At 40.1% G+C, this 13,102-nt stretch overlaps 1 protein-coding gene across 1 annotated transcript in view; it reads right to left on the bottom strand.

Moving 5' to 3' along the window:
* cchcr1 (coiled-coil alpha-helical rod protein 1) overlaps window positions 1-7,646 on the bottom strand; it is a gene marked incomplete at its 3' end in the record, with an annotated part of 8,400 nt that extends 754 nt beyond the window's left edge. The window contains 13 exon segments of the mRNA XM_037688097.1: window positions 959-1,031; window positions 1,989-2,101; window positions 2,199-2,305; window positions 2,538-2,648; window positions 2,719-2,862; window positions 4,365-4,475; window positions 5,421-5,535; window positions 5,639-5,802; window positions 6,023-6,214; window positions 6,393-6,510; window positions 6,796-6,963; window positions 7,063-7,342; window positions 7,495-7,646. Of these exon segments, the coding sequence (XP_037544025.1) occupies window positions 959-1,031; window positions 1,989-2,101; window positions 2,199-2,305; window positions 2,538-2,648; window positions 2,719-2,862; window positions 4,365-4,475; window positions 5,421-5,535; window positions 5,639-5,802; window positions 6,023-6,214; window positions 6,393-6,510; window positions 6,796-6,963; window positions 7,063-7,342; window positions 7,495-7,555 (1,757 nt within the window).
* Between the last annotated feature and the right edge of the window lie 5,456 nt (window positions 7,647-13,102).

Raw genomic sequence — 13,102 nt, 5'->3', positions numbered from 1 at the left:
TCCATCATCCATCCATCCACCTACCCATCCATCCATTCATCCACCCATCCATCTGCCCATCCACCCATCCATCCATCCATCCATCCATCCATCCACCTATTATCTTTAGCTTGTTCCAGAGTCAAGTCACAGGGCAGCAGTTTGAGCAGGGAGGCCCAGACATCTCCTTCCACAGCCACCTCATCCAGCTCTTATAAGAAAACCCCAAAGTGTTCCCAGGCCAACCGAGAGACACAGTCTTTCCAGCGTGTCCTGGGTCTTCCCGGGATCTCTTCTCAGTTGGACATGCCTGGAGCACCTCCCTATGGAGGTGCCCAGGAAGCATTCATACCAGATGCCTGAACCACCTCAACTGGCTCCTCTTTATGTGGAGGAGCAGTGGTTCTCCTCAAGTCTCTCCTGAATACCGGTAATTGAACTTCTCACCCTAACTCATGAACAAAACCCTGAGATACTTGAACTCCTCTCTTTGAGGCAGATTCTCATTCCCAATGTGGAAGAGAGGGCAATCCACCCTTTTCCGACTGAAAAAGGTAGATTGTCCTAAAATGAAATGGAGTTTAATTTGTGCTGCTTACATTTTAATTTGTTTCTATCATTTTCAGATATTATCACAAACTGCCAAAGTTGCACTGCTTAAAGGAACACTAGGCCTTTAATTTAGTAAATAAACTAGCCCCTGTTGTGGTTTATCTGTGTGCAATTTACAACTACTTTAAAAAAAACTGCACAGATTAGGTTATGACTGCAGTTTTATAAATATTTTGTCCAAAATATAATGTTTATATTAGCATTTCGCTGCATTTGTTTGAAAATATGATTTTTTTGTGTCAAGCTCAGAAAAATGTATACATATGCAAAGCACGCCTCACCAACTTAAACATTCTCACAGCTGTGTGCATATTCCACACCAAGTATTAGAAAACTGTAAAACTATATAAACAAAGTAACATCCTACCTGTTGTTGTCCTGTTCTGTATGTTTACAAGCTTGTTCGATTTTTTGTAGCGCGGTTCTTCTCATGACTAAACCTGAAAAAACAGAACAATTTCACGGACATTTTTTTACAGATACAGGAGCATTTAAAAAAAATATTTGAATATTGTGAAAAAGTTGAACATTTTTGTTAATCATTTCAGAAAGTGAAACTCGTATATTCTATAGATTCATTACACAGAGTAAAATATTTCAAGTCTTTATTTCTTGTCATTTTGATGATTATGTCTTACAAATAATGAAAAACTCAAATTCAATGTCTCAGAAAATGAGAACATTGTGAAGAGGTTCAATATTGTAAACCCTAATCAGCTGATTAACTCCTAGACGTGAGCTACAAATGTCTCGTTCCTCAAGTGAAGCCACTCCTGAACCAGAGACAACGTCAGCATCTTACCTGGCTGAGACAAAGATCTGGACTGTTGCTCAGTGGTCCAACGTCCTCTTTTCAGATTAAAGTAAATTCTCAAGTCATTTGGAGATCAAGGTCCCAGAGTCTGGAAGAAGAGCGGAGAGGCCCACAATCCACATTGTTTGAAGTCCAGAGTGAAGTTTCCACAGTCAGTGATGGTTTGGGTCCATGTCCTCTGCTGATGTTGGTCCACTGTGTTTTCTGGAGTCCACAGTCAGGATCTACTAGGACATTTTAGAGACTTCCTGCTGCTGATGAGCTTTATGGAGATGCTGGTTTCATTTTCCAACAGGACTTGTCTCCTGCCCTCACTGACAAAGGTACCAAAAGCTGGCTGTGGAATATTCTCATTTTCTGAGACACTAAGTTTTGGCTTTTTATTATCTGTAAGCCATGATCATCAAAATTACAAGAAATAGAGGCTTGAAATATTTCACTGTCTGGAATGAATCTATATGAGTTTCACTTTTTTTTTTTTTACTTTTTCCAAGATATTCTAATTTTTTGGGATGCACCTGTACTGTATTCAGTTTATACTACAGCACTTTTAATAACACATTACCCTCCAACGTGTTTGTACCTTGGATCATCTCCACTCTTCTTTTAGCAAAAGAAAGTCTCTGGGTGCAGCTGTCGAGTCGAGCTTTAGCTGCATCCACCTCCGTCAGCTTGCTTTCAAACTCCTGACTGAACCTGTAAAGTCAGGAATTAATTTGCAGGACATGAGAATTATTTGTGATTAAAATGATACAACCAAAAAAAAAAAAAATCCCTGATGAAATAGTTATACCTCTGCAGAGCTGATGTTAAAGTTTTAATCTCAGCCTCTGTTTTCTGGTTCTGCGACTTCAGCTCAGCGTTTTCTTTCTGAATCTCAGCCAAGTTCTGTTTTAATACCTGGCAGGGAAAAACACACATCTTTAAGAGAGTCTCTAACAGAAATCAGATTTACTGTTTATACTGGAATGCTCTTTTTTTATAGTTTTTCTTTAAATGTCTACAGAACCAACAGTTTTGCACAGTCAGCACCATCTGATGTTCATCGTTTACCTAAATAGACCCAAAGTTACTGCGCGTCATCAACTTTCCAGACAACAGCGTAAATCACATCCGTCGTTCTTGTGCTAACCTCTTTCTCCACTCTCTCCAGGTCCAGCTCAGCCATCCTGTCGTGCAGACTGTGTTGGAGCACGGTGGTTCTGTGCTGCTCCTGCTGGAGCTGCTGCTCCGTGAATTTGACCTGAAACAAACACGTTAACGTTCCTTTTCACATTCGGACACGTCTGATTAACCAGCGGCTGCTTCCATACGTCTGAAAGAAGTCCGTCCTTCTCTCTTCTTATCTCAATATCCTTGGAGCGAAGCTGGATGCATAACTTGAACACTTTCTCTCGCCACAGATGAAGAACTTGAAGAACGTCGGATTTGTTCTTCATAAGTGGATCTGTTGAGCTCTGATGAAACACACACACACCCACACACACCACTTCAGCTACCAGTACAGAGAGTATGTGAGCTGAGAAGCATTCTGTAGAACTCTTCAGGGGTTTCAGTACATAAGAGAAAAATAATGAAGCTTTTGCATAAACTGTCTGGAATACTTTACATATATAACGTTTCATCCAATCTCATTCAATGTGTTGTGTAAAACAAGTAAATATTATAAGACGTTAGCTTCTTTTCCTAATAAAATATTCCCCGTTCTCCTCTGAACATTTGTATGGAGCCTGTTAATGAATTTACTGGAAAATCATGATCTGGTTATCTTCAATAGCATTTCACTCACAAGAATTTAGAAACTCTGGTCAGTAAATCAAAAAACAGAACATGAGTAGAGTTTAAAATAAAAAAATTAAAAAAACTCCATTCAGTGTTTCCCCTAGATCAGTTCCCTTGGCGGGGCGCTCGTCACATTTTATTTTTGTCGACGGGGTGGTGGTGGAGGACGGAGTCACGTCTGTGTTGCCCGCCTGCTAGCTTAGCGCTACGTTGTTGCTGGTTTTTATCAACGAGGGTGGGGGCTGGAGCGGTACGTCAGTAGCATTTTTGCTAGCGCGTTTGTATTGTGCCCCGTGCTACATCAATGCTGACAGCTGTCAACGGGGGTGGGGGGGCTTGGTGTTGGTAGGCAGGGTGCTCGGTTCTGTTAATGGGGTGGGGCGCCCCGCTTGTATATTGGTAGAGGAAACACTGCCCTTTCAGACCAAGCCGCATGTAATCAAGGCATCCTGTTTGGCTACCGGATCTGAAGGTTCTGGTGGGCTGAGGGTTTTCCCTGAACTCATTTTGGTCTTAAAAATTGCCATAAAATAAATATTTTATTTACTTTTTAAAAAATTAAACAAGTGGAGGTTTGTTTCTTTTTTCTTTTCAAAACTAAAGGCTCTCAAAGAGTTAAAATTTTAAAAAGTAATCTAAATTTGATATTGTTATATCAGTGTGACGTAGCTCTAAAAAACTGACTGCTTTATGGTGGAATAAATATTTAAAACGGTTACTTGAAGCCATTATTAATTCATCTAAGCAACACTTGTCATACAGTTAAAGGACCTTTCAGGGGTTAAATGCTCGAAAATACCTAATTGTGTCACAAAAGCGCAACCGTGACTCAAAAACCTCAAAGTGAACTGCACCTGGTGAGTCTTTGTTGAGCAATTTCTAAAGCAAAGTGCAGTAATAGCTCACCTCCAGTGTAACTTTTTACATTTTCATCAGAGCACCCCAGGAAAGCCTGGTTCTTTTTAATGATTTTAACTCAGTGTGGTGTGAGATAGGTGTTTTTACATTCCATGAAGATTTTTATCCAGAGGAAAACTACTCTTAAAATCATTACAGCTAATAACTCGAGATGCTCAGACTGGAAGAAGCAGTCCCTGCTGCTCATCATGGTATGAACAAAGGCTTCAAGTCTGACTTGTCATGAGAAGAAATTGTAAAAATAAAGAAAAATCTTCACCTTTTTAGCCATTTTCTCTTCTTGAAGGGTGAGTATCTCATTCACTGAGTTGAGCCTGACGGTCAAAAGCTCTGTTGTCGTCTGAAGAGCAGCTTTTTCTTTAATCAGTCTCTAAAAAATGAACAACACAAATTAAAGGCCTGGTATTCCTTAAATGAGTTTGAATTCAAGATGGCAGCCACAGCTACATCTTAATGCTCATAGGAAGTATTGAGGAGGACTCTCAGCTACTATCGCACCACAATTTAGCTCAAGATCTGTAAAGGTGACTGAGTTGTAGCCATGTTTTGTATTAGCTAATGATGTTTAGCTGTGGTGGCCATCTTGAATTGGGACGACTCCAAAAGGTTATCTGCTGCATATTCAGTGATGGGAAATTCATTAAACTCAGTGCTTCATGAGATATTTTATTAACCGACAAACAGGAAAGATGCTAATGTTTTATGAAAAGATCTTACAGAATGTGTAGCACTCTGAGTATGTGTTGGTGATGACTCTCGGATACTACCACACAAATCTTTAGCTCATTGTGTGTAAAACTGGCTGAATTATAGCTGTTTATATGGTCCCTATGGTCAGTTATAGTTATAGTCTGTGGCAGTCATCTTGAATTGGATGAACTCTAAAAGTTAATCAGTTTTAGATGTTCATTTAACCTCCTAGGACCTGGCATCCACATGTGCAAGAGTTTGGGTCTTAGGAGAATACTTTCTGTTAGCTTCATTAAAATACATTCTGGTTCATAAGATATTTTGCTAACCTTCGGTAACGGGCAATAAAATGGATGTTATATGCTGCTGTTTTTCTTTCTGCTGCTCCCTTCTGCAGGGTTCCCCACAACGAGCCAACACATGAAAGATTTGGTTATTTCACGTCAGATACCCTCCCTGGTGCAAACTGGACTCAAACTCACAGCCTCAGGATTACAAGACTAAGCTAATCAATTAGGCTTCAACTTCAGCATAATAAGAAATCATTTAAATGTCCCAGTAATGATGGACCAACATCACAGCAGGTTAGTTCAGTCGGTATAGTTTCTTCTTTTTTTTTCTTCACCTCAACAGCCTCGTTCAGTCGTTCCTTTTCTTCTTTCTCCGGGGCGAACTGGCCGATGTAATTTCTGAGGCTGTGCAGCGTTGCAGATTGCGTCTCAAAAGCTTGTCCCATTTGGCTGAAAAATGAGCAACATTATCAAAAAAACAAAACAATTCAAAGCAGTGAATCTGACTGCAAAAGTGCTGTAGCTCTGTTTCGTTTTAGATTTAATAGGACACCTTAAATGCTCTTTGAGCCTGTCTCTCTCAGCCGATGCCTCTTTCAGAGCATTTTTCAGCTGCAGCGTCTCTGAAGTCCTGGACTGAAGCATGTCCTGGAGTTCACCGTTCACTTTTCTTGCTGCATCCAACTCTGTATGGTGGGATGTGTTCAATTGTTGCAGCTAAAAGCAAAAAGAAAACAAGTAGGAAACCTTTAATGATGTCATTGACCCCCAAAGTGAAGGGCTCGCTTTAGTTGCTTCCCAGTCGAGAAACGTCACAGCTCAGCGAAGTTTACGCCAACGATATGTTTCTAGACAGTCTTTGTCTGAAGGGAAACCTTTAACATGTATATAGTTTACTATAGTTTAGATTTCCTCTCTGAGATCCTGCCATTTATACCTGCACTTCCTGTTTCTGCTTCATTTCTTCCAGTTGTTCCAACAGTCTGAGAACCTGCTGTTTGTTCTCCTCAGCCTGCAACCTGCTCATTTCAGCCTGAAGAGCGAGCTCCCTGGATTCCTCTTTACTTCTCTCTGCATCTCCCCTCAGCTTCTTTGTTTCCTCGTTAGACTCTTCTTTCAAGTTGTCAAGCTGTAAGAAGCAGAAATAATACACAAATCAAATCTTAGTTGAGGAAACAAACTGCCAAACTGTGTAAAAACACCTGATCCAAACAGCAAAAAACAAGTTAGAAGATGGCAGTGGGTCTCAGGTGATTCTTGTCTATGTGAGAGAGGAAATTAAATGTTTTGTCAGTAAACAACATTACCTGTAACCTCATTTTTTCTGTTTGTGCGCTGTAGAGACTGAGCTCCTCTCTGACTTGGCTCAGTTCAGTCTTCGCCCTGGATAAATCTTCACACGTCACTTCCAGCTCATGACGGCTTCTGTTACACAAAGATTAGATCAAGTTAAGCTCGGTTTCACCCGCCGCTGAAATGCAAAGACAGACGATAATGTTTTTGCCTGTGTTTATGTGCATGGCCGTCACAGCCGACTGGTCTTAGCAAACATAAAAATGGACTGTATTTAACTAATTTTACAAATAACCAGTTAAAATTTGGTGTGGTGCAAGGTGAGAGTCATTCACAGCACATACAGCCATCTTTTAGAGAGCGTAGACCAAACTATAAAAAGATGTACGTCTACAATGACACAAGTTAATCCGATACCTGTTCAAGGTCGTGTCTTTGTCTCTCATTTCTTCCCTGTTCCTCACTGCGCTCTCCTTCAAGGCCTCCACCTGACTCCTCAACCTCTCAGCTTCAGCTTTGTGCCTCTCCGCCTCCAGGCGCCACTCTGACTCCCATCCGGACCGCTCCTCCTTACGTTCAGCAGATCTGTTTTTGAGAAGATGAGCTTTTTAGATACCCAAAGTGTCCCACAGCCGACCAGTAATAATTTGGCTTGTGACTACACAAAACATTCAGTGGAAATACCTCATCTTGTGGTCTGACAGGTGATCTACAGACGTTTCACCTCTCATGATGTTCCCTTGTAGCATCATGATCCTCTGGTTTTCCTTTTTCAACTCTAATATTTCTTGTTGTGCCTGAGAGATGGCCAGCCATGCATGGGCAGGGAGGGGATCCCCTGCTGATGTTGGTCCTGGATTATACCAGGACATGGGGGGTGATGGTCCTGGTGGTCTGTGTGATCCAGAAGATGGGACAGTCGCGGCAAAATGTGACGGAGGGACAAGGTTCCCCTGGATATTTCCTAAATAAGACCCAAGACATGAAGACAGTTAATAAAAAATGGATAAACGTGCCCTTTCGAATAATCCTAATCATAAAGCACAAGCTGGCCAGTGAGGTTTAGGTTAGGTTTGGTCATAGCAAACAAAAGTGGAGCAATAACTCACAACTTACTCGGAGAAGTGAAGTCAGTGGGCACTTTGAGCTTTTCTTTTCCAAACATATGTCTCTCCATGTTCAGCAGAAACGACCGGAAGCCTAATATAAAATACAAAACTCCCTAAATTGTTTGAGACGGATTTAGCTAATTCTTTTATTTTTTAACTTCTCCCGCGAGGCACGTCTTCGTTGCCTTAGTTACACGATACAAAAGTAAACCCCGACGATTTCAAACTTTTTGGTCTCCAACGTTTGTCAATTGTCGATTAATCTTAAAACTACGCTTCATTAAACACAAATTACAACTGAATTTATGAAAAATGATCTTGATAATGTTTAAAACGTAAAGGAGGACCGTCACAAAACAGCGCGGTGCATCACGGGAAAACGGAAAAAAGGAAGCTCGAAACAAAATCTTGGTATTCCTTTTCCCTAAGTGTTGTCTCGCAGGTAGTATAAATCTACGAGCTACGCCGAATAGCTTTAATCGAAGTTATTCCAATGTAGTGTTTTTTAACCAGACGTGGATAAAGTACTGTTCAAGTTATCAGTTTTTTTCTGATACACCAAATTCAGGAAGTTAGTGTGGTTACTTCATCACAGGGGCGCCACCAAGATGGGGGGCCAGGCGGGCAATGGCCACCTCCAAAAAAGTAATGGTGACCCCCTCACTGGCCCACCATTGTTAGACAGTTTTATCCTCTTAATATCCTGATGCATGCTCAATAATCCAGGAAGAAAAATCTAAAAAAAAGTTAAATCTGGTCCTCTGGACATTCAAAAAAACAAAACAAAGCAAAACAACAAAAAAATGTAGAAACGTTTCGTCTCTCATCCGAGAGACTTCCTCAGTCTGACTGAGACTTAGACTGAGGAAGTCTCTCGGATGAGAGACGAAACGTTTCTAATTTTTTTTGTTGTTTTGCTTTGTTTTGTTTTTTTGAATGTCCAGAGGACCAGATTTAACTTTTTTTAGATTTATCCTCTTAAGTCCCAAGCTTTTGCTTGCTGTGCATTTTTTATTTCCCCAGGCTTTTTAGAATTAGTAGAGCTTCCTAAATATGACAACAGCATAATTCTAAAATTAATTCATGGCTTTTGGTTTTGATGTGCCACCCCAGGACATTCAGTGGTCCCCACAAGGTCGCCCCATTTAAAATATCCTAGAGATGCCACTGCTTATCAATTATAAACAAGCTTGGGTGTGATTGTCTCAACATTTTTTTTTCATTCAACCTTTATTTAGACAAGTAATCCCATTGAGCCTCGAGGACTCATTTACAAGAGAGACCTGAATCCTAAACCTAATCAAACCTTCTCATTTTATGAGAACATGCTGGTTTTTTATTGTATGCATCATGTTAGTATTAAATAATTTTGTGGAAATGGTTTGATAATAAATAGCTCAAAGACTGAGCATAAATGCCACCTTTTTTATTTTTATTTTTTTCAAATAGGGGCTCTTAAAAGTTTTCAGTGCAAACTACAAAATCAAACATAAAAAATGTTATTCTTAACTTTGTCAAACAGTGCAGAGTGAAAGAATTTACTTCAGTACACCAAAGTCCATGCTCAGTAATCCATGTATAAAATCCATCAATGTTCAGTCAGTTCATCTGGACGGTTACTTTTTTGTACCGAGACGTTTCGCCCTCCATCCGAAGGGCTTCATCAGTCTGAGGAAACACCAAACAAAACTGATTCTCCACCAACAGTCTACTCCAACATGGAAAAAACTAGTTATGTTTGTATATTATTTATTATATTTTATATTATGTTATATTACATAACTGTTTTTTTCCACTTTGGAGTAGACTGTTGGTGGAAAATCAGTTTTCTTTGCTGTTTCCTCAGACTGATGAAGCCCTTCGGATGGAGGGCGAAACGTCTCAGCACCAAAAATAAACCGTCCTGATGACCTGACTGAACGTTGTTGGATTTACTTCAGTAGTTTTTCACATATGTTGATTCCCAGTTCTGAAATGTGGATATGCAATAAATGTAAACAACACACTCGGATGAATCCGCATATAAGATTGAGTCACGTGATTGAACTCCATTAGGCTGATTGTAGGCTGTTTAGGTAAACAAATAGGAACTGGACAAGCGAAGAGTTAAGGAGAAAATATTTAAATTAAATTATCAGTGAATCTGCTGCAGGGGCTCTATAAAGCACCATACTTTTTATGCCAATTGATCAAAGTTGAGGTGTACCCAGTAATTTACATCAAGTTACATTAGTACTTTCTTGTAAACATTGCTGAATATTTGTGCACCCCATTTGTGCTTTAACCTCATATACATTAATATATTGTTTTAAAAATAAAAATGTTGCATTCATTACAATATATCCACCATTTTGAAAGAAAGATTTAAAAAATTGCCTGTTGCTTTAATTTCCTCTGGCAACATCAGCAGCCATTTCTCTTATAGTATCCTGTTCTCTGTTGCTTGCCGCTGTGACCCACTTCCCCCTGAGGTTCATTAAAATTTAATCAAACCTAATCTATTTATGGTGTATTCAAAGAACAAAGGACATTTTAGATTGAGTCATTGACATTAGATGATCACGTAAAGATTCAAGGCATAAGAGTAGTGGTAATGGATCCATAATTATGTTGATAAATGATAAAAAAAATGATACAGGACTCTGCAAAGAAAGTTTTTTTTATTAAACAGGGAGGGCTGTGGAGCTTGAGTAATCTAACAATAAAGTATTATAGTTACTGAAGGATCGCAGTAGGAAGTATTTGACATGTTATTATTAGACTCCTGTGGTGATGCTGCGTCTTTTTTAGCATGTCTTATTCCACATTTGGCTCTTTCAAGCAAAGCAGAGAGGAATCAAAACTGACCTTAAGGTATCACATAAAAGAGATATATGTCTACCTCATCAAGGGGTTTAGGATATAATAAAGCACTGTTTTGGGGGGGACAATGGCTATCAAGACAATCCTTCCGTCCTTTTGTTAAATAAAGCAAATGTAAAGTAAAAAGAGAAGCTCTCATTATTCTCGTTGTTTTATTTAGTCTTTGTCATATAGATACAGAAAATAATTGATGAATGTAAAAATGTCTAAATATGAGATGTTTAGCAATAAAAGATGGCACAACTGGTAGAGCTGTTTTTCTGTCATTTTATGAGTGTAGTCTGTTAGCTCAACATTCTGGTCAGAATTAAACTCTGTTTCTCCCAAATGGGTTGTTAAAAGTGCTTCCTACAGCAGGTAAGATATTGATTGTTCATTACTTTTTTACTAGACGCTACTTCAAAAAAACAAAACTAATATTTTACCAGATGCCCAAACAATCTCATGTGGCTCTTTGTAGATTGATGGAGAAACTCACTGACAGTCTGAGCGCTTCTTGTGATACAATGATCTGATCCGTTCAACTCGTCAAAAGTAGGTTCAAACTCTTTTAATTTAGCACTTTTTACCACCACATCTTTTTATTTATTTGTTTGTTTATTGTCTCCCCGAAGAACCCCGGGTGTCTCAGCAAACCCCTGGTCACGGATGCTGCTTTTGCTTTATCCCCAATCAAGCTGATTCAGCCCACACAGAGGATTCCTGAAGAGAAAGTGTCCATGACTGCAAATATCTGGACTGGAAGGTGCGTATTTAATTAAAATGCCTTTGAATGCAAATGAACTTGGACTCTTTATATGTGACGAGGGTACTAACAAGCCCGGTACACACATAAAAAAAGAAATCTGATAAAATAATGAAGACGTCTGCAGATGCTTTATAAATACTTTGGTTCAAATAGAGCTTCAGCCTCTGAGCATATTGTCAAAAATAATACCTGTAACCTATTTTGAGTTTGGTGAAAGGCTTTTTCTGCTTATTGAACATTAACATAAAGCTGTTGGGCAGCATTTCTACCGAGAACTGACTCAGTCATGCATCACAGCTATGGCCACTGGGCACCATTAAAAAAAAGCCGAAGACATGAGGAGAATGTCTGCTTGGTGCACCCACAGTTTACTGTATGCTAGAGGGGCTGCTGCAGACGGTAAATGTGATGGTTTGTGGGGGATACTGTAGAGAAATTAAACTAATAGGCAATCCTTTTTTCCCAGGAGTGTGCAGGGAGCACAACCGCTCTGGTGATTCTGTGTGTGTTTTATAAAAGAAAACTTCCAGTTCCTCGCCCTGGGTTGTGTCGGCTACACATCACATGTGTACTTGTGATATTTTTTATAGCCAGCAGCAAAAAGACGAAGGCAGGCGATAATCTTTTTGTCTGTTTGTTTCTGTGATGTTAGTTAAATGTCTTGTGAACCACTGGACAAGTGGTTAACTTTTGGAGTCAACCTGATTTAAAACATACGCCACAATCAGCGTTAGAAAACAGAAAAACGCCATGCCACAGTCAGTTTTACAGTCACTGAGCTAAGATTTAGTGTGATAAAAGCTGGGAGTCATCCTCAACACAGCTCCTTCTTCGGTACACAAGGAGCAGACAGCCAGGTGTCTGGTTTGAAAATCTCAGGGTCTCGTCTCTGCTTTAGTTTTGTTGGCGGCGCAGGTCTTTGCCTCAGGTGGGGAGTTCAAGTGTGTGGACATATTGTTCACCTGTGGTCATGAGGTTTGGATCATGACAGAAAGAATGAGATCCTGGACACAAGCGGCAGATATAAGCTTCCTTCACATGATGGCCAAGTTCAGCTTTAGTGATGGAGTGAGGAGCTCCGTCATTCGGGGGGTACCTCAGAGAGCCGCTGCTCCTCCACATCGAAAGGAGTCAGTTGAGGTGGTTAATTTAATTAGGATGCCTCCATCCCTTGCTTCCCTTGCATTCTGATGATTGATGCTTCCCTTTGGAGTTTGTCCGAGCATGTCTCACTGCCAGGAATCCCTGGGACAGACCAAGAATTAGCTGGAGAGATGTCTTCTCTGGCATGGGAACGCCTCGGGGTCCCCCCAGGACAAACTGGAGAGTCTTCCTGGGGAGAGGGAGGTCTGGGTTTCTTTACTGGAACTTTTGCCTCCACAACTCAATAATGGATAAATAGATGAAGACATCCCCAACACACGCTCTGAGGACTATACTGTGTGAGAGATCCCTATATTATAACACAAAGTTTGTTTTCTCAGTCATCCAGGTATATAACAACAAAAAAGGTTGAATCATGTCATCTGGACTTCGTTTTTTTGTTAAAAAGAAACGTTTCGCCCCTCATCCAAGAGGCTTTGTCAGTCTGAGGCCTAGCCATCTGGTATTACCCAGAAGCCACCCTGACTCTTGTGTTTCAAGCCTGCCTCAGATACCCCTGAAGTCTGGCCTTTTCACTAATGGTTTCAAAAACACAAAGTTTGTTTTCTCAGTCATCCAGGTATATAACAACAAAAAAGGTTGAATCATGTCATCTGGACTTGGTTTTTTTGTTAAAAAGAAACGTTTTGCCCCTCATCCAAGAGGCTTTGTCAGTCTGAGGCCTAGCCATCTGGTATTACCCAGAAGCCACCCTGACTCTTGTGTTTCAAGCCTGCCTCAGATACCCCTGAAGTCTGGCCTTTTCACTAATGGTTTCAAAAACACAAAGTTTGTTTTCTCAGTCATCCAGGTATATAACAACAAAAAAGGTTGAATCATGTCATCTGGACTTCGTTTTTTT

The sequence above is a fragment of the Nematolebias whitei genome, chromosome 14 (genome assembly GCF_014905685.2).
Source record: "Nematolebias whitei isolate Nwh7 chromosome 14, NemWhi1, whole genome shotgun sequence".
NCBI lineage: Eukaryota > Metazoa > Chordata > Actinopteri > Cyprinodontiformes > Rivulidae > Nematolebias > Nematolebias whitei.
The sequence above is the reverse complement of the archived record's forward strand: the minus strand, read 5'-3'. Positions and strand labels throughout refer to the sequence as shown.